Source organism: Taurulus bubalis (assembly GCF_910589615.1).
Source record: "Taurulus bubalis genome assembly, chromosome: 15".
NCBI lineage: Eukaryota > Metazoa > Chordata > Actinopteri > Perciformes > Cottidae > Taurulus > Taurulus bubalis.
This window is the reverse complement of record NC_136603.1, coordinates 12453558-12476552: the sequence shown is the minus strand read 5'-3', so window position 1 is coordinate 12476552 and position 22995 is coordinate 12453558. Positions and strand designations below refer to the sequence as shown.

Genomic DNA, 22995 nt, shown 5'->3' with positions numbered 1-22995 from the left:
TTTCCACATTCAGAATTGTCCTACAAAGCTAGGCAAAGCCAGACAGGCTAATGTTCATGTATAATATGTAAAGCTAAAATACTTATGTTTGTGGAAAAAATATAATAAGCATGCAGGGACAAAAAATATTACAAAATAAATACAAATAATAATATTTCACACCAGTTCAGTTGGTTTTCTGTAAAATGAAAATGTGCATTTTACATATTATGTATATTACACACATTGTTTGAACAATAATGTAAATTCAAACTTCAGGAAATGTAAGCATTTTGCCAGGGTAAACAAGGCATATACTGTACCTGTACATAACAAAAAGATCAATACCGAGAAGCTATGGCCCTAAACAATGTGGATCCTAAATTATAAAGCTCCTAAACACTCACTAGCTGCTCCCTTATGTATTGCAATTGTTGCTGAATGTCATATGATAAAACAGAAAAGTTATGCCTGTCACAAAGGATTTAAAGAGACAGAGTAGTAGTAAACAGTTTCACCAAAACATGGATGATAACAGAGTCATTCTTAATGAAAAAAAGACCAACCTATGGGCAGTTAGTCCCTCTCTGGGAGAATATTTGATCTATAATCCATGTCTAACCCCTCTCACAGTCAGTAATAAATGAATGTAAAACAAGGTATAAATGTTTTTATATAAAGAAAATAAATTAATGTTTTAGGCATACTTGAGGTACATGTCATCTTTATTCTTTTGGCGTTTCAATGAAATGGGTTATAGCAGTTTCTTGCATGCAGTTTATTTATACACTACAAGCATTATGCATATGAATGATGGGAGATGTTAAATTCTATGTAATCAAAGCATTCTTTCGTTATGCATAAAGTATAGTGTAAGTATTGGACGTTTTAATTACATGCTAAAATATACTTACATGAATGGAATTATACTTCGATAACATGGAACAACAGATGAGGTTGTGATACAGTTTAGGGTGGTTGTCATATAGCTTTGGGAGAATTTAACAAAAGTGACACAACTGCCAATATAAAATGTAAACAGAAGTAGGAAACATGAGATGTGTGATGCCATGTCCTTGAGACAATCATTCAGAATTTTCTGAGCCGTCTTTCATTCAACTTCGATATTTATCATGATAAAGATTGAGAAGTAAACTGTAAAAAAAAACTGTTTATAAAACCTCCAAAAACATACAGGTCACTATTTCCAAAGAAAAATTTACGGTTAAAGGTTAAAAAAACTTTAAAAAAAGTAACGCTGAGACATATCATAACACCAGTAATCAAACACAGGGCTTTGTCTTATGAAGTTAAACTACCGTCCACGCTAGTTTTTATAGACTTTTCCATTTTCCACCTCAACTCCTGCTAAATGTATAGTATCTCTGTCTGCATGAATCAAGCGGATCATGGAAAACATATTTGGTTTCATACCACAGGTGATAAATATAAATTGTTACATAAATTCTATAATTTCGTAATCATTACGTTGAGGTCCATCATAAAAAACAACTACACAAGAAAACAGACACAATAAAGAAAAGGTAGACATATGGAGGATACCTGTATTTTGAAGCGATCCTGCTGTCCTACAAATAGACAATATCATAGATTATCTCTTCCTGGAGCACACTGTCAGACATTTGCGGTTCAGCGAGGTCATTTATAACAGGGTCAGTTACAGTGTGAAAACAACATGCTTTTTCTTAAATTGCCTAGCTTTGAAATGCAAACCCTATCTATTTTTCATATCAAATCTGTACATAATAAGCAATATTGTAAATGGTACATAACACACAGCAGGCTGAGGTGAAGTATGTGAATGATGTTGATGATTTAACAAACTGAATGTGCAAAGAATTTCTGCCAAGTGTCACTGCTCTGACAATGATAATCAAACATACTCGACCAGATTAGTTTGGACTGGATAATCTCATGTTTCTGTAATGTTTAAAAAAACAGCCATGTCATGACTGTATTTGTCGCACCATGAAGCATACGAGGAAAATAGTACACTCTGGCATGCATAATCATGGAGAAACATTCATGCAGGTCTACATATCTAGTTAACTGCAGCAAGTCCAACATGGTCTCAAGTATTCTAAGCATCAAGCAACACTAGCCTTGAGGCAGTGCTGCTTGTTGTAAAGACTACCCCTGAAGGAACAACCCTTTTGAAAAGTAAAACAAGTGTATACAAATTAAATGAATCTAACTATGATTTCTATAAATGATAGTCTAAAAAAAAAAGAATCTGCCTGAATAAAAGGTAGGTAAAGTAATACAACAGTCAGTGATATAACAATAATGCAAGACACTGGATAGCAGAACTAGCTGCAGTAAAAATTAAAGCATTAACTACTGTTTCCTTCAGAACACTTTAGCTTGTACTGCCAACAGGCATCCTTGCTCCTGAACACCACCAACAATATCCAACTACAGTCTGAATGAGCCATTTTACACTATAACCTTTAGACTCAAGTAAGCATGGTCAGTTTGGTATAGATATCCAAACTAAAGAGGGGAGTCCAATGGAGGACTTTCACTTTTCAAAGGTTGTAAACATTTTGTCATTAATTAAAATGTCTTTGTTGCATCTCCAGCATTATTTTACTTATATTGCTCTCTGACATCTTTGCCCTCAACCTCCTTTTCACTTTTGTCTTTTTCATATTTGTTTTTTCCATTTGTTGTCACATTGTTACTTGAAGGTTGAGGGGCTGTTGTAGGTGTCAGTTCACTTTTCTCGGCACAACAAATGTCTTGGAGTTTGCCCGGGTCAAGATACCCTTTGCCAATGTGTGTTTCATCCTCTTCAATCTTATCCCTAGATGTGTCAGAGGGATTTGTAGCAGCTTGTTTCTTTGTATACTCCCTGAATGCCCTTTGTATGATAGTGGCTGATGTGTCCTCCTGTTTGCGGCGGAGGGTGGTAGTGATGGGTTCGTAGGACAATTTTGAAGGATTGGAGGCCATGAAGCGCTGCTCCATCTCTCCCCTTAGAATGTCCATCTCCCCACCCTCACCCAGAACACGTTTTGTAAAGGCAAACAGAATGTCCAGACAGTGGATGCGTTCACCACTCACCATGGGTAAATCCATAGAGATCAGTTCCATCTTGTTAGGCATGGCTATGCGTAATGGTGGGTCCAGAGCATCTGCAAATTCTGACAGCTTTCTGTACTCCATGAACTGTGTTGCATGAGGATCAAACTTTTCCCAGACCTCATAAAACATTTCAAAATCATCCTCACTTAGTGGGTCCGCGCTCTCCTCAGTGGCCACACCAAAGTTTTCTAGGATAACTGCAATGTACATATTCACCACAATCAGGAAACAGATGATGATGTAGCTCACAAAGAAGGCGATGCCCACAGGAGGATTCCCACAGTCTCCTTTCACACGACTGCCAGGATGCTCTGTGCTGTTGTTACAATCATCTTCATGTTTGTTGAGAATGGGAGCAAGTAGGCCATCCCACCCTGCTGAAGTGGTGATCTGGAACAAGCATATCATGCTGTTGCCAAATGTCTCAAAATTGAAAAGGTCATCAATGCCGTTTTCCCTTTTGACGTAAGCAAAGCTGGACATGCCAAAGATGGCATAGATAAACATCACCAAGAAGAGTAAGAGGCCGATGTTGAACAAGGCCGGAAGTGACATCATCAAGGCAAACAGGAGTGTGCGGATTCCTTTGGCACCTTTAATGAGGCGGAGGACACGGCCAATCCGGGCCAAGCGAATGACTCTGAACAAGGTTGGTGAAACAAAATACTTCTCGATCAGTGAAGAGAGAAACATGCCTATGGAAAGAAAGCAAGAAAAACCTATTAAACAGAGTGTAAACAATACACAGCCATATACTGACAAAGTGAATGATGGGAATTTATTTGAGCACTGCAGTGAACAGAAGCGAGTCATACCAATGATTGACAGGACGACGACGATAACATCAAATACATTCCAACCGTTTGTGAAAAAGTAATGGCGAAGTGCAATCATCTTCAACAAACACTCTCCGGTGAAGACTATAATAAAAACTGTATTAATGTCTTTGAGAATCTTGTCCATTTCCACAGACTGATCTTCAGTTTCCACCATCATGGCTACCATATTAAGCACTATTAGGACCATTATTACTATGTCGAATGCTTGTTTTGTGATGAAGTCAAAGATATATCCTTGAATTATGTTCTGAAATAGACAGAAGGCAGAGAAACACAAGTACATGTTGGGTGCCATGAAAAAAGGATTGGATTTGTAATACAGATTCAATGCAGTCATGATTAAAGTTACATACTGATGGTCTAGGAATAGGCTTTTGTGGTTTCTTTGATCCCAGCTTTTTCATGGCATTGTAGTATTTCTTCTGTTCTTCAGTCATGAAGATGTCTTGACCTCCAAAGTAAACATGGGATTTGAGACATGTTAAATCACAGCAAAGGTGATGAGAAGACAAACTAAAAGTAATACTATTACATATTGCATTTCGGTTAGAATAGCAAGTCAAAATACATAACCTTTTAGAAAGCAGATTTGATACTTATCTTTTTCTTTTGCTGATTGAAATTGTCTATGATGACACCAATAAAGAGATTGAGTGTGAAGAAGGCTCCAAATATGATGAAAACAACAAAATACGTGTACATCTTCAGGTTGATCTCATATTCTGGTTGTTCGTCTCGCTATAATAGTGACAGAAAATGGATACATTAGTACAATAAGGTTATAACTGTGAGAAAACTAGGTTTAAATAGCACTCCTAGTGGTAGCTATTATGTATTACAATGGGTTTACAGGTTAAAGGTCAAGCCAAAGAATTGACACTGAATGTACTCTGCAAGTATTTTAATGAATAACACTGAAACACTTAAACCTAACCAAGTAGTGTTGCTGCCAAACCTAACCAAATTGATCCCTGTGAACGCGGATTATAATTTTAGAAAAAAAGGAGAATGAATGAAACAACTGACGCTTGCAGGGTGCTTAGAGCATCATAGTTTAAAGCAAGCAAGCTGCCATATTTGATTGTTGATTGTTGTTTATTGTTATTACATTTTGCCAATGTGTCTCCATCTAAAAAAAAAAAAACTAAATTAATGTCACCTAATTCCTTAAAAGACAAAAAGCAAATACATGTTGTGTATTGTATTTATTTTTAAATGTTTTTATTTATTTAGCTATTTTCAATGTTCCCTTAGATAGATAGCCAATAGCGGATTAAGTGTTATCATTTGTTAAATGATTGTGATATTATAAGAGAAATTATAAAGTACATTTTGATTACCTTGCTTTGAGAGTCCACAGCAGCATACATGATGTCCGTCCAGCCCTTGAATGTAGCCTTTATAGAAATGAACAATATCCACAAAAAATATTGTATAGAACTTGTATCTTTACATTGCTACAGCAAACAATGTATTTACAAGCAAAATCAACAATTGTCTTATGCTCAGTTACTTACCACTTGCAGCAGTGCAAGGTAACCCATGCCAACATTGTCAAAGTTGATTTTGCCGTTTTTCCAACGAGCAACATCTTTGCCCAATCTTTCACAGTCTGTTTTGTTTCTCACATCTGATGTCGGGTAATCCTTATTTTGTGATCCAGAGCTTGTGTTGACACAATGGCCGTACTTTCCTGCAAATAGGTTGACTCCCATGATGCTGAAGATAAGCCAGAAGATGAGACATACCAGCAGCACATTGAAGATGGAAGGAATGGCTCCAAGCAGGGCATTGACAACCACCTGCACACCAACACATAGACATACATCTGTACAGCAGAAATCACAGGCTGTAAAATTGACGCACAACACTCCTCGAGTAATGGTAAGAATAGGAAAACACAAGAGTAAATGTTTCAAAGACAGGAGAAAGGTGCATTTTTGCTTACAACTACATTTTAGAGAAACATTGAAACAGAACAGAACAGGCATGGCGTCATTTTCTGCATTTTTCTTCAGTAAAATGATATTGCAAACTAATAAAGCACTTCTGGTGCACTTGAAAAGCTGTTCATGCAAATGAGGAAATTCATTAGCTACTACAGGAGTAACCATTGTCTTAACACTGTCGTAACACTGCTCTAAAGAGCTAGAACACCACAACATAAAAGCAACAATCAATACATGCCACAATGATTTCAGAAGCCGACAACACTCCCCCTTAGATTGCAAGTCACTGCTCCCAGACAAAAAATAGCAGCACACATAACTCCCTTCTTGTTTTTACACTTCTGTCTTTATGCAGATTAAACAACTGAGACATAACGTGTACAATAAGGCAAATTAGGCAATTATGGCAAACCATTTTCACCTTTGGACAGAGACAGGCTGAATTACCCATACTGCTTGTCATGCTAAGCTAAGCTAACCATCTATTGGCTTTAGCTTCACATTTTAATTACAGATATGACAGTGGTATCAATATTCTCATTGAACACAAATTTGTGGCGCATAATTAGATGTTAAATTGAAATAAGATAAACAATAACAAATGTTGTCATTCAAATGTATGAGGCAGCCTGAGGACAAACATCGGGATAAAGAGGATTAGGCAAGGACAGGAATGCTTTATTTACAAGCAACACATGTTTGGGGTATCTGCTCACTAGGTTTTGCAAAATTATAGAGCTTTATGCTGCTTTTTGCAGACTTTTACTCTGTACCAGTGCAGTGAGCTGGTGACAGTGTCAATCCAGTGACTCTTACCCTCATGCCTTCGAACCGTGACAGGGCTCTCAGTGGCCTCAGAGCTCGCAGGGTTCTCAGAGACTTGATGGCACCAAGTTCAGAATATCCCATGGCATTGGCTGTCATACTGACCAGTGAGACCTATAAAACATGCACAAACAAATGTCTTAAGAACCAGCAACCTAAGCATTGCTTAAAGTGTACGTGTCTTTCTGAGTAAGCAGAGGTGTTTCTACCTACATCAACAATGAGAAAGTCCAGCCAGCACCAGGCATTTGTAAAATACTTGGCATATCCATATGCCACCCACTTCAGTAACATCTCCAGAATGAAGATGTAGGTGAAGATTTTGTCTGCAAATTCCAACACTGTTTTAATGGTCTTCCTCTTCTCAATGTAGACATCCTCAAATGCCTGGATGTGTGAAGAAGACAGTGAGTAATTCATTGCACATATGAATACAAATACAAAGTAAATACATCTTATTTAACATCCTTACCTTACTTTACAGAGAATGAAAACTGTTCTATATTTGTTAGACTGCGCTAATAAAAAAACAAAATGTTCTTTAAAAACAACAGTTTTAGAATCTACTGCCTGGCGAGAGATGCCAGACACAATATGTAAATACATGAGAGCCCCCAAATAAATCAGGTGTTCAAAAACAACTGTATCGACATTTGTCTTCCCGTCTTACCAGTGCTCCACTGCTAAGCAGGATCATGAAGATGATGAAGCTCTCAAACCAGTTGTGCTCCACGATCCGGTAACAGGTCTTTCTCAGCATCCACCACACCTTCCACCAGCCCACTTCTGCATTTACCTGACAACACTGGAACTTTTGCACACAGCCTGAGTAGAGACAAAGGGGAGATGGTGATTTACCAGTCAGTGTAATATGGAGTATTAGATTAACACCAAGGCCATAGTAGGGTTAAGTGGTGGTTATATAGTATTCACCATCAGTAAAGCAGGCGTCAGTTTCCATAGCTTCTTCCAATTCAAAGTCTACAGAATCTCCTCCCTCCCCGCCTGGCCCAAAGTCTATTGTGCTGCCCTCAGAGGAGCTGAGCTGGCCATCGTCCTCTACAATCTGTGGATAAAGCCAAATAAAACCGGTGTTCAATGAGCAAACATAACAGAGCCATGGCAAATATAAGGGGCTGGCATGCTGAGTACCTGTCTGTCAACACAATTCATCCACTCCATATCTCTTCAAAAATAAGTTATTTTCATTCAAAAACATCAACATCAGTCATAAAACCCCAAGATCTTCAATCTCTAAATGTTAAAATGAAAAAGCATCTGCATGTCTAAATAATAATGATAAAAAGAAAAACGTTCGGACATCCTCATTGGCTTGACAGCAGAACACCGGTTGAGTGCTTGTCAACAGAGAAAGTAATTAAAAGTCTACATTACAGCTGCTAGTATTGTCTCTCATAGAAGATACCAGACTCTCAAAGACAGGACATTATACCAAACATGATGAGATTTACTTTTTTTTTATTACATAAGTTATTTAAAAGGTTAAATACAACTGTCTGCCAACATCACACTTGTCAAATATTTGCCATCTAGAGACACACAAAATAAGCACAGTATTTGTTGTATACAGCCAGTTCTTTGAAATATATAAAACTAAATATATTTAATAAGTCAGAATGATCTAAGTATCATAAGAGATTTGCAGCCTGGCGGTGTTGTGCAGTAGCCACATGGTCTCTCCCTCAGTATTGCTTTCTACAGGGCGTGTCTCCTCATAGCTGGGAGATGCAAACAGCTTGAATGCTTTCCTGGAGAATGCAGGATCACTTGGCTGGCCTGGGATCAGCTGATGTCTTGCAGGGAATGATGTAAGCATGTAAGTATACTGCGAGCACTAAAGTCAATGTGTTGATGGTTTGTGTTTCAACCCATCCATTCTATTTCTGTCAGATGCACTTCAGCAAACTCACAAGTAAACTGTGGACCATTACATATACTATTCCTTTAGTGTGATTGCAATATCTAAACGCATGGTTTGCAGAAAGCCTTTATGTATTCATGGGCTGAAATCAGAAAACCACTATGCTATTTTTAAATGACACATATCCTGGTTAGGTAATGCCTTGCAATTGCAAAATTACAAAAATCTCAAAACCCCAGAGAATGAAAGAAAACTTAAAATTCTTCTAAAACATTGAGAGCATCTGCAAAAAAGCAGCAAGCAAGCAGGAACAACTTTACTTACAAATCTTCATTTGATACCAAATTTGAAAAAGTAAATTCACATAGTAAAGCAAAAAGAATCATATAGACATCTTTTTCCTTTCACACTGAGCTTTCCTCCAGTGCAAAGCACAAAGAGCCCCCCTAAGAGGAGGATTCAGCTTCCAAGCACTCAGGCTTAAATGGCACATAATGTAATCTACATTTTCCTGTCTATATGGCCTCTCCCCGTTAAAGGGCCATGGTATATAGGATATTCAGGGAAAACGCCACATCACACGCTCATACCTCATTTCCATGGACTATGGGCAAAGTGCTTCAACGTGACTACTACGGCAGATCAAACCACTTAGCCACAACAACAGATATGTTTGTCAAGAACCACAACCAACATTGAAATCCATGGTCATCTATCACACATCATTAACGTCAGTGACATAGCTGTAACAACTTTAAAGGTTTTAAAGGCACTCTGAGAGACCAAATGGACCAATCCACAAGAGCATCCTTACCACATGGCATCCTGCTGCATCCGACGAGGCACTGCTGAAGTCCTCAGTGTTGAGGTTTTCAAAGTCAGACTCTCCGACAGCAATAGGAACTGTGACAGTCAGACTGGGATTGTTGATGAAAGACATTATAGAATCATCACTCTTGCTGCTGACTATGTACTTGTTGTCTCCATTTTTGTCCACTCCGGTCACATCCCCATTTCCGTTCTTAGGAAAGTCTTTGATGGTACTGTTGGGGATACCATTCGGCCCTAAAGGTTTGTGGAGCTCATCCAGAGATTTGTCCTCACCCTTCCCTTTCTTCTTCCTCCTGAGACAGACACTGTTGCAGCTGCTTCGAAGCAGAGATTTGACCAAGGCAATGCCTCTGTGAATCCGTCCAAGGGCAACCTGCAAGTTGTTCATATCGCTGTCATCATCGTTCGCTGCCAGATTGTCAGCACTGAATGAACTCAGCAGCAGGGCCAGGAACAGGTTCAGCACCTATCAGATGATGACATGACTTCACGTAAGACTGCGTACTCTTTTAGCTATTGTACTTCATGACAACAACAAAACTTGTGTAGCTATAACACTCATTCATGGGTTAGACAAGCTGGACTCATGAATTGACTAAAAGAGATGATGATGTACCACAAGGTTTCCAATAACCATGATCATCATGTAGACAGTGATGCACTTGTGGGTCCCAGCCACCTCCATACAGTCCCACATGGTCTCTATCCACTCTCCACAAAGCACTCGGAACACAATGAGGAATGAATGAGCAAAGTCATTCATGTGCCAACGGGGAAGTGTGCATTCGGTCGAGATTTTACACACACAGTCCTTGTAGTATTTTCCAAACAGCTGCATACCGACCACAGCAAAGATGAAGACGATAATGGCCAACACCAGCGTCAGGTTGCCCAAAGCCCCCACTGAATTACCAATTATTTTGATCAGTGTGTTAAGTGTGGGCCACGATTTAGCCAACTTGAATACTCTCAGCTGTAAAAACAAAAGAAAAACATATCATTTAAAATCTGTCGGCGCACAAAATGCACCTGAACATATTAGCTATATGACACACATAGACTTACCAATCTGAATGACCTCAGAACAGACATGCCAGCCACATCTTCCAAAAAAAGCTCCATCACGCTTAAACTGACAATGATTCCATCAAAAATATTCCATTTCTCCTGGAAGTAATAGTATGGGTCCAAAGCAATGATCTTGAGGACCATTTCAGCCGTGAAGATGCCAGTGAATATCTTTATAAAAACAAAATTCCAAAATGCTGAACATTAATAAACATCATAACTATTTTGCCAAATAGGGGCAGAAAATTAACATTTTATTATTCTACAATTACAATCTACTTACCACATTGCCCGCATACAGCATGATGAAGAAATTATCGCTCATTGGATAATGTTCCATGGCCATAAACATTGTGTTGAGTACAATGCAGATGGTGATGAATAGGTCCGTAAATGGATCCATCACAATTTGTTTAACCAGCTTCTTGATCTTCAGCCATGCTGGACAACATTCCCAGATGAGGTAAGTGTGGGCAAAATCGTTCAAGCAAGGAGGACACTTTTGCCTCGAGTCTTCCAGCTCTGATGGAAACAGAAAAAATATTTCCATCTGAAAATCACAATGATCTTTTCAATACTAAAAATCAAAATGTGATACTCATGCCATGGTGTACGATACCTACCCTCCATAGTGCTGGTTATGACACTAACTATACTGTGAGCTCTCTGTCTGGCCTCTGGGCCCTCGAGGAGGTCCATAAACTCCTGGTGTGTTCCTTCGCTGGCCTGTCTGTACTCTGAGTCAGTGGTGTCAGCCTGGAGATAGAAACGATTGTTACCGATGCAAATGTGCCACAGAGAATAAGTTACATCTTACCATGGATATACAGATGCTACAAACGTGAATGCAAGTGTCAGTGTTTTGAATTACAATGCAAAGCTGTACAAGTAAAAGGAAGACACTTTGAAAGGAAATTATGCATTCAAAAGTTATTTGTTTCTAAGGAAATCGTACAGTAAAGCTCAACAGTACGCGATAACGTGGCACACTATTGGCACCCTGTCAGATGGTCAGAAACCACAGTTATGCTTGACAACCAGTGTGGATCAATAAACAAAAGTGTAACTGTAAGACACTAGTTTTTGTCTTTTCTGACCATCAAAACAGCATTACCACATAAGTTATCTTTACATCCACCATGGCTCTTGTGCCTAACAAGGGTGGAGGTTAGCCTTGTGCGCTGCTTCCCCTTCAGTGTCACTGAAATGTTGCTCCACTTAATTAGATATAGTAATAGTATAAAGTTGAGCACGCTAAGAGGTTAAAATATAAGTAAATTCATCGTCAAAGTTTGAAAAATATTTTTGGGAAATGTCTTCATTCATCGCTACTACAAATGATCACACAGTTGAGTGTGTAGCTGCCGCTGGGCCGCTGCTCTGCGGCCAGAGACACAGTCAGGGAAAACTGTTTGCTCACCTTTATTGTTTGAAGCCTAAATAAATGCTTCAAGTCGCGGTGATGCCTGTGAATCGGAGCTGAGATGGAGCTGAGGTGTGCCCACCTGGCATGGGTTCTGCACTCTGACTGCACTTCTGATTGCTTGCATTTTATGCTAGCTGCAGTTTGGGATTTTAGTTAAATATTTCGACAGCTGTTGCATGGATGATCATAGACTTTGGTACTTTTGGAATTTTGTGCTACTGTTACAATATCCTTCACATGATAGTACCCAGTACAATGCACAGTGTGAGAAAAGGACAAAGAAAAACTAAATGGATAGAACTATGGGCTATAGGCTAAAGAAAATTAAATAGGGCTATTTGGGATAGACAAGCCTTTCTTACGTTGTCTCCAGTGGAGGCCATATCTACCGTCACTTTAGGCAGAAGGAGCCCCACAGGTGACGATGGGAGTGAATTCCCACCCACGAGAGAAACAACGCCATTGCAGTCTACACAGCTGTGCTTGAGCCCATTGGGTGAAAGTAGGAGATGCGACAAGAAACTGCGTTGACTCATACTGCTGCTGCGTCGATCACAACCCCTCGGAAGAAAAAAAGAGCCCCTCCGACTCAGGTTGTCCTCGAAAATGCTGTTCTCATCATCTGCAAACTCATTTTCTGAGCCCATGTCCTGCGCTTGGCTTCGGAAACTGAAAAGGCTGGTCCTGCTGTTCCGTCTGGATGAGAAGAGGGGTCCACGAAAACTCAGAAAGGACTAGGAGAGAAAGATATTCTTCAGTTCTTCCGTTTACATGCTGATCGTAAAGAGGAAAGAACGGAGATGATAGCGATCGTCATATGGGCAAATGACATAAAAGTGATTTCTGTGTTGAGGTGATGATAAAATTGCCTAATAAGGATGATGATGGTCATAATGATGCCGGTGAGGACTGAAAGGCAACTGCAAAATATAAGTGTTGGTGATGACTAGGAATGGTAAGGATGATGATCATGATGATGATGAAGAAGCAAAAGGTAAAAGATGATGATGATGATTCTGGTGATGTTGATGATGGTGTTCAGGATAATGACAAGCTTTGTAAGAAGGGAAATTGTAAAATAAAAAATGCATCTTGATGATGATTGGTATAAGAAGTTGATAATGACAAAGAAGAAGATGATTATGGTGATAGTGATGATGATAATGATGTCAATGACAATACCGGTTATGATGAGAAGGAAATCAATGTCGTGGTGATAGCAGAGAATGAAACATTGCATTGGTCTAAATTGCATGCATGAAAGTAATTACAAAATGATTCAGCGACTCGTGAAGGATTAGTCAGCTAATATGATAAATATCACATAATAGATATTCACCAATCCAACACTTGGTATGACATTGGAATTGCTCACAACTATTGGCGGATGTAATGTAAACTTAATCCCATTATCTATCCATTTGCTTCTCCTCGCTTGTCACTCATTTTGAGAGCTCTGCAAAGAGCTTGTCGAAAGCCAGCGAGTCTTCTTATTGAAAGAACTTTCAACATATCTGCCGGAACAGTTATCACAGACTCTCCTGGTGCTCTCTTTTATTTTATTTTATTTCAAGCACTGTTACTGTCTGTCTGTAGATGAGTCAGTATTTCTACAATATCAAGGGTGTGTGTCGTTCTGAAATACGAGTGGTTGACATTGAATATTATAGTTTATGGAAATGTAATTTGGTGCGATTGTAAACTGAAAATAATGTTTAGGTATTAAAATGAAATGTATAATTATCTAAATGTTATTATTCTTGACTGATTCAGAATTACCGTAATGTAGACACACAACAAAAAAATTATGGGGAAAGCACTGCATAATATTGTCTTTGAAGTTGACAAGGAAAATAATACGCTGAAAGCAGGGCATGATACATAGTTTGCGGAATATCGCTGTTTTCATAGACAAATCATACTGACAGATAATACTGAACCTGATGTGCGGATGAGCATTTCATGTCATAGTTGAGCTGGTTTGCATCCACAGAGAAGCGGCAGTGAGATGTCCTTATACTCTCCTGTGTCTCAGATTTAGGATCCTTCTCATCAGCCACCTTGCCCTCCTCTTCCTTTTTTTTTCTTCGTCTGTTGCGTCTCTCTTTGGCACTTTTGGAGCTAAGCTTGGAGGTGTCAGAGGAGCTCTCAGGGCCAGTGACTTTATCGCTGGCATCCCCACTCTCTGCAGCAGTTGCAGTTGCTGCTGCCTAGAAGAGGAAAGAGGGAACATCTCATGATAAATTGTTTAATTTTTGCTCACAACAGTGTCAAAAGTCATTTAACTACAATCTGCAGCCAGACTTATCTTCCAGGATGGGAGGAAACAGAATATATCTGTTATAAAAAACACACAATGGCTGGATAGCATCTTATTTGGAAGAAAGCATCAACATGATAATCACTGTAGGTCTGTAGGGGATCATTTTTAGGATGCAGATGAATTACCACGTACTGTGGCGCAAGTCACACTGGTAAAGAAATCCAAACAAAAAGGTCTCTTTTGTCCAGCAACTTTTAAATTTGATTGGCATTTGGCAACCGAGGAAAATGGTATAATGTAGTACACATTTGTGAGTTCAGAGGGAAATTTTATAGTTTTTACTCAACTATATTTATTTGGAAGCTTTAGTTATGAGATATTAGTAATATACAGATTAAAAATACATTAAAAAAAAACTACATCCAAAATAGCCTAATTGGCTCTACCACAACAGTAAAATACTATTTACATATTAATAAATCAGCAAAAATATTTCACCTCTCTATAAAACCTTTTAGCTATTAAGTACAAAGTTAATTTACTATTTTGTATTCAATATGTTTTGGGTAACATTAACTTTCCAACATTAAGGTCTGAAGCCTGAAGTTCTGGTGGAGAACTGTTGAATCATTTATTGATCTGCTTATTGGTTTAACACTACTGTCAGATTTTACCTCTAGCAATACTGGGATCAGCCATTTTTTATTTCAGAATGTAAACTGCATCCTAACTTTATGTTGTTTAATTGGAATCAGTGGGAATTTTGGATTGTCCTGTACCTGAGCGTCTTCTTGCTGCCGTTTCAGCTGCTCAATCATGGCCTGAAACTCTTCCTCCTTCTCCAACTCCTCCTTCGCGGTGGCCTGGTTTTGCTCCTCGTAGGCCATAGCTACTACGGCCAAGATCAGGTTGATCAGGTAAAAGGAACCAAGGAATATCACCAGCACAAAAAAGAGCATGTAGGGCTTCCCAGATGCCCGCAATGTCTAGAAGAAAAACAATGGAGTATACTTATTCAATATACGTATATTTAATATAATTATTCACTTTTCTTTTATCCTTACTTTTTTGGGTTTCAGACTAGTTAATTTCACATAATTGTTCTGCTTTCTGCTATGTATTGTAAGCAAAGTAAATTATCATTAAGATGTTGTCGCTCCATAAAGCAGCAGCATTAATTTAGATGTTTATGTCCCTCCATTTGTTTGTGACCAATATATTTCCAGAAATAATGTCTAGATTAGCTAATGTTATTCACGCTCTCTGGAAACATATAGCTAAAATGTTATAAAAGGTAATGAAATAGATTAAATAACCTGTGAACTTTGCTGTAGTGACAGCATTAGGCCAAAATATGATCACTGATCCTATAGACACTGACATAAAATAGCTTGTTGTACCAAACAGGTAATGCAATTACAGACAGTGCAGTGTTGTATTACTGTTTGCTTACTGATACAACAAGTCTATTCAGAGGACACCTATTTGCCTTTAAGGCCATTCACGTTGTGTTTGCCTGAGTCACAGACGGACTCATCGTTGTTCCTTCTGACCAAGATGCACCTGCACTTCATTTTAGAGGTTTGTTTGAACACTTTTAATACCAACATTGTAATGTGAGAATGCTTTGTCTTGGACAGAGCCCCACCTTAACACAGCAGACACTGCCTCTTTATGTATTTAGAGAAGCAGGCCAGACAAAGACAGCATCCTCCACCACGCATGAGTTCAAACATTTCATCAACCTGACATTAAACAAGCCACCGCTCTTCTAACAGGATCACTGAGCAACCAAAGGACCAAAAAAAGACTTATTATGGCACTCAAGGTTAAGTAGTTAGCTTCATGCAAAACAGAGCTATACAGGAAGATCTGCACTAAATTAAAAGTTCAAAGCAATGTAACACCTCTGTTAAAAATACCACAGCTCATACCTTTCTCTCTATATATATTGGCACCAGGTCAAATTATATGTTGACATAGCATTTAATTTTTACGCATATTACACTGTATTTTTGCCTCGATCCTTTTAATATCTTGCAATAACATTTAAAAAACTGGAGCAACTGCATATCAGAGATCTTAGAGGTGGGGTCCCTTCTGCAGAGTATCACCTCAGGTCACTGTTTTGAAATAGGAAATTGTCTTGGAACCCAAAAAACAATCTGAAAAATAATTTCACTGTAGCAACAAAAAAGACAATGCAGGTTTCATTTTAGAAATACGTAGTTGGTCAGTATGTGCATTCATAACACAAAATACACTATTATAACTCACTGTATATGTCACCTAGACTTAAGTTAGGAAGCCAGTTGCTACAGCGTAATTGTCAAGACATATTGTCATAGATGTTATGCTGTTTATTATACCTTTTCTATTATTCTATTAATATTACATTGGATTAGAATTTGAATTGTTAATAAATTAATGTGTTTATCTCTTACTGTATTCTCATTTTGTGTAAAGCATTCATTAACATACATACATGTATATTTACATGTTTACTGAAAATCTCATGCCTTACTATGTATTATACAATGTCTGGAAAAAGTTGATCAAGTCGTTCCGCTGCTTACCTGCTGGTAGAGGTTTTCCCAGTAATCCTGTGTCATCAGTCGAAACAGAGAGAGGAATGCCCAACCAAAGGAGTCAAAACTGGTGTAATTATAGTCTGGGTTCTTTCCCGCTCTGATGCAAGTGAACCCCTCTGGACAGTGCCTGCAACAAACAGAGTCTGTGAAGGTCAGAAGGAATCGTATTTCCCCCTATACACACTGCATGGTTGTGTTAATGCAGAAACAGACACATCATACAAGGATTATATACATGTTGTATCAAGTCTTCTCAGGGAATAAGCTTACCCAGCTTCACTGCCATTTCCACAAAGCAGTGGATCTCGTTTGCCTGGAAGGTAATAATGATTACCTGATGGGAAAAGAAGGAAATTCACACTTTTCTTTGTCAGCAGGCGTTGCAAAAAAGTCCAAGACAGGCAATGAATCATAATATCATATGATTATAATTTGAAGTACAAGAGTGCCACAAAAATAATTATAGTAATATATACTACGTAATACGTTTTTGTTGACACTGGGGCAGAAAGGTGTCAATTCAAAACTATGGGCTTTTTTTAGGCTGTGTTGAGTAGTGTTGTTGAAGTAGGCGGGCGGCATTTTATTGAATGGTGTTTCTAGAGTTTCTAATGTTTTGTCAATGACAAGTAGTCCTAATCACGTAACTTCTCATTTATTCTTTACGTAGGTAATATCTTTGATGATTTTTGTGTTGCTGTTTTTTGAGCAGGATCAAGTTAACGGCAACACAAAGTAGAACAGAGGAAAGTGAAATACTCACTCCTATTGACCGTGTACGCTTCCCAGTCAAAACTGCTTTCTTCTGTTCCATTTATGTCAGTCCCATTGTATGATGAGGTGGAATTAACAAGTGTCCGTACACACTTTTGCTTTAAATGGCCCATAAACAGTTGCAACCCTATGAGGGCAAAGACGCTCAAGCAGAAGATGGTGAGAATCATCACATCTGCAAGCTTCTTCACTGACTGGAACAACGCACCAACGATGGTCTTCAGGCCTGTCAGATACAGTATCACTTGTTACTCAAAGTATCAATAAAAGGCACTCTCAACGTTAACAGCAGGCTTGTGAAAACAATAAAAAGTGATGCCAGTGAGCACTTTCTCTAAAAGAGTACTCCACCGATTTAGCAATGCACTTCTGTAACATTGCTGGACTGACAATGAAACATTTTGATCAAAAAGGTCAACGCAGCAGAACCAGAGATATTGCATTAACAAACTTTGCGCCTTTCCCTTTATATAAAGCAACAATAGACTTTATATACCCTTTTCACTTATTACAAAGTACTCCTTAAGACCTCTACACATACTTTAATGTATACACTTTTAGGAGTTCCCCTTTAAAGTAAAACATTCCTCTTTAATTATTATTTCCACTATAATTTAAGCCATGAGATAAATATCCTTCACAACTATAGGCTACGCAATGTTTTAATAACAAACAATAGAAATGCAAGAAAAAAAGTATTTTTGAGCCACCAATTTTTTGGGGGAAAATGGAGGCTCAATTTGGTAATCGGACAGTAACACTGAAAATGAAGATCATGCATGTAAGTAATGATGTACATGCAACATTAATGGGATACACCCTCACCACAGATGCCTTCATTAACCACAAGCAAAGAGGAGCAAATGGCTAACCAGGAATAGTGCAAGAAACACATAAGCAAATGGCACAGATCTCACAGAGTAGCAAACTAAATAGCTATTACACTGTAGATCCCAAGGTGGGAAAACACACATTCAATCTTGAATTTTGCTGCTTGCTTGAGATTATTGATTTCAGTGGCTACACTGTGCATTAGACTCAAACAGCTGGACTCAGGAACTGATCAATTTAAGACCTGAAGATCTGACACTGGGGTACCCAAGTTAGTTTTTCAGATTGTGGATGTTCAGATTGCTGAAACAACTCTGTGACCGATCTGTGATAAGGAGGTGGGAAGGTGGGAAAGGTGTCATGACAGTTTCAGCAGGAGGGGAGTTTGAGGGGCAGCCGGGGAAAATTGTGCAAGAAGCTAACTAACATGCACTTGCTTCTAATGCTTACCTGGGATAACTGAAATAGCTTTAAAAGCTCTTAGCACTCTGAATGTGCGAAGTGCTGAAAAATTGCCTAGGTTTAAAAACTCTGTTACATACCTGCAGGGAAACTTAGAATTAATATGGGATATTGATACAATACATGCAACATAGATTGAAGCAGACAATGTTAATTTCATTTTTGTACAAACAGTATCAGATGAAGCAGAACAAGTATACACTGAGGCATGCACATTGGTGAAGGTAAAACAATATTGAAGTTACAATGATGAGCATAAGATGCACCATGTGATACAAACTTAAAGGATAAGCCTGGGGATATTCTTTATTGTTCTTATTGTCAACAAATCCCATAAAAAGACCAACACCAACAAGTTCCTTTGTACCATAGGCCTTTTTCTACAGAATTGATTAAAAACACACAAGTTACCCCATTGTTGCACTGGGTGACATGTTCTTTCATTGCAATGACTATCAGCAATGCTGCTGCTATGACTCACCAACCAAACCAACCAGTTTATGGGCTGAAGAATCAATAGCATTTCCATTCAGGATTATATTCAGTGTTATTTTTCCCATCCCTCCAAGAATGCACTTTATGGTTCTCATTATAGATTAGCCTTAGCTAAATATCTTGTAAACAAGCTTACAAATAGTGTTTTTAATGTCAATTCAACACAGATTTATTTTTTGTTTATCAGGTATAATTTTAATTCAGTTTCATATTTATCCTTGTTTTCAGTCGTGGTATTAATCCACAACTGAAAATGGTGCTGCTTAAAAAAATCCACTATTAACTTCTGTTTAAGACATGTTTGTTCAAAATCTCTGTCCAATGTCCAGCTGTTTTAGAACATTATACAGCCTTTTTTTTTAATTAGACAATTTATATGTGAGTTGTTTTGAAACAAATGACGTCTTCAGTAGGAACAAATGGGCTACAGGGAGGTATTAGTTTGTGATTTGTTTACACTAAGAAATATAAAAAATACCTACAAAAATGTATTTGAACTTAATAATAACTGGTAATATATATAAATAATAAGCAATGAAAGTTATAACATTGTAGCCACAGTTCTCTGAGTCCACTTCTGGACTCTACGGGTAAAACTCTACTTCAATCACAAGCAGGCAGCCGGCCAACCAGGATGCATCTACCAGAAAATGTGCAGACCCCACAGTATATAATGCAGCACACATTGCTGCCAAACTATCATACACCCTCTTCAGCGAGCAGGGTACATCTGTACTTACAGAACTAGGGTTACCATATCGTAACCTGTGTTCTATCACACACAGGCTCTGCCCTCTACTGGACTCTATGGGTTCAGTGGGTGAAGCCTGTTGAATGCACACTCTACCTTGACATTACATTGTCTGTGATCGACCACACTGACTGTGATCGACTAAAGGTTAGTCGCCACAGCCCTTTGTGTTTATAATCTAGGTCGCCACAGAGGAGAAGTAGGGGGCCCCAGCCAACCCAGGTCGTACGCAACTGAACCGGGTAGAGCCATGGCCTGAACTCTGCATGGGTCAAAAGACGATCAGCTCACAGCCAACAACACATTGCACGGTTCATCAAGGAGCACGGAGACATGTTGACACACAACTGACACAGCAGTCCTGTGTCGTACAAACCCTGAAAAGGAGCCAGCCATGTCCAAGACAGAGAACAGTATGAACTGACAAGCAGTGGCGTTGTCAGCATTGGGCTTTAGCCGGGAAAATTGTTGGTCTAACCCCCGAATCTTTCTGACAGAGGAAAGAAATCGAATCTCTCTAGAAATACCCCTGCAGACAAGACCAAGTTATCGGCGTACATATGCCCTTGACACTCACCCCACTGAGCAAAGCCGGCCACCCTGTGTATAGAGTGTGATGGCAGACAGGGGGGTCTTGTATACTGTGGGGTCCGCACACATTCGGGTAGGCATGTCCTGATTGGCCAGCTACGCTTATACATATATTCAGTAGGAAAATGTGTGCTCGTGATTGGAGGAGATTAATACCCTGTGTCCAATAGAAGTTGGAGCATTTGTGAGTTAGAACAAATAGTAACACATTTTGACAAAACTGTTGCTTTTGTTACCAACAGTGAAACCAGTAAAACATTCAACTGGTTCGTTGTCCAAACAAAGGAACACATGGGGAAAAGAAGAACATTCAAACATTATTGTAACTGTACTTACGCCAGGACAATCACACTGAAATCCAGCCAGTTCCAGGGATCTCTTAGAAAGGTGAACTTCCCTATGCAGAACCCTCGAGCTAAAATTTTTATGACGGATTCAAACGTATAAATTGCGGTGAATGTGTACCTGTTGGAAAAAATGAAAAATAAAACTGCGTTTTCATATTTATATATCCAGAGTATGGACTTCAATGTGTAATTTGTGGGAAACTTACTCTACATTCTTTGCCCACTCAGGAGGTCCACTCAGTGTCATAACTGCACAGTTAGCGAGGATAGTGCACATGATCACCATACTGAACAATTTGCAGGTAGTTGTCAAGGAAGCCACTTATTTGATTCGGGAATTAACACCTCTTTTATATAATTGATCATAATCTCACAAAAATTGTCAATGGAAACTGTTCATATAGGATAGGATAGTATTATGGGCTCAACATAAACATGACTCATGCTTATCAGATTATGATCTACCTGAAAGGATATGAGTGTACCAAAATCTTTATTGATATTCTTCGAAGAAGGTTGAAGGAGCTCAGGAGGTACAAGGCAGGAGCGGCGTTGAAGCGGAAGATGACATTTCCTCTGTTTAATACTATAAAAGTCTGACAGAAAGAAAAAAGACTTCTTGGCTGACTTGCAATATCTAATTATAGTTTGCACAAATAATAAATGATGGTATCATACGGCCACTTCCAACTACTAATCAAAGAGTACTTGATGATCACTGATCACATTTTGTATATTGCTGATGAACGTCATATACATCTTTTTACTGTCCTGGTCTTCCTGTTATCTAAAATTCAACGCTCCTGGTTAACAGCTGCATGCAGTTCCAGATGAGAGAATCCTCATTTAGGTGCAACAAATAATATTTACGTCTTAACACAGTTAAGAAAAAGCTAAATGTGTGTTTAGACTTCATGCTCAAGTTTGAAATCAAGCAGACGTACTTTCTGATTGCAGTAGTAGGGATCCACGTCCTCCAGCGGTGTCGACACCATGCCTTTAGGAGTGTCCCCATACAGAAGAGGGAGGGATTTGCCCGCCTGCAGGTCACGACTGGGCTTGAGCTCATTCTCATCACTTTGTTTTCTCTTCTCGGCCTTGGGCTTCTTGGCGTTCTCTGCATTCTCCTCTGTGATACGTCTCTCGATGGCTTTGAGGGACTCACGAGTAAAGGGGCGGAAGCTGTCTGGACCTGGTGGTACAAGCAGCTGTGCCATCTTTTCATCCTGCGCCTTCAGAGTGAACAGCTAGCCACTAACATGAGAAAGGCCTGTGGGGTCAGAACAGATAATGAGCTCTGATTGGAGGTTAATATCTGAGTTATTTCCATTATGAAATGTTATTGTTTTTTGGAAGAAAAAAAAAGTCTGGAGGCAAAATTTGATTGGCAGATTATAACTGCTTTAAATAGAGAGGAGAGGAGAGGAGAGAGGAGGAGAGGAGACGGTAGGAGAGGAGAGGAGAGGAGAGGAGAGGAAGGTGGGTGTGGTTCTGTTATTTGGCGAGAGATCATCATCTCAGGAGGTGGCATGGTGTAATGTTCATAGAGATGGGTGTCATGCAACTACACTCATGCCAGCTATGGTAAAATTAGATCTAATTATCTGCAGATAAAATATTTGACATGACAATGATCAATTATAGGTGAGAATCTGGCTCCTATGCCATCCTTCAAAATCAAATAAGTCTACTTTCCCTTAGAGCACTGAGCCAAAGGAGAATAGATTCATCCTGCTAATAGGCCTGACTGGTATGATGTGTTAGGCAGACCTATGCAGTATTAAATATGAATGCACTACCGGCTGCACTGCATCTCTCTGGGTGCCCGGCCACTGAGAGCTTTTGCCTGGCCTGAATGTAATAGTGTAATATAATACGTCCACACGGTGTGTCTGTGATGCAAGAAATCAATCACAAACACACTGGTCAATCAACTGCCAACAGCACTGGGTTATACATGTGTGATGTAATTCCAGCAAAAAA

General features: G+C 38.9%; 1 protein-coding gene across 1 annotated transcript; it reads right to left on the bottom strand.

The window, feature by feature from the left end:
* Positions 1-2195: 2195 nt before the first annotated feature.
* scn1laa (sodium channel, voltage-gated, type I-like, alpha) lies at positions 2196-22229 on the bottom strand (the record flags this gene model as incomplete). Its single annotated transcript, XM_079230622.1, has 26 exons — positions 2196-3782; positions 3903-4173; positions 4280-4377; positions 4523-4664; positions 5267-5323; positions 5444-5728; positions 6692-6814; positions 6914-7087; positions 7371-7525; positions 7634-7766; positions 9397-9879; positions 10030-10386; positions 10479-10652; positions 10765-11003; positions 11105-11237; positions 12270-12641; positions 13848-14117; positions 14950-15156; positions 16747-16888; positions 17032-17095; positions 17525-17761; positions 18817-18908; positions 21002-21130; positions 21219-21299; positions 21478-21608; positions 21957-22229. The coding sequence occupies 26 exons, from the start codon at positions 22227-22229 to the stop codon at positions 2590-2592; spliced, it is 6015 nt and encodes a 2004-aa protein (XP_079086748.1). The 3' UTR covers positions 2196-2589.
* Positions 22230-22995: the final 766 nt, after the last annotated feature.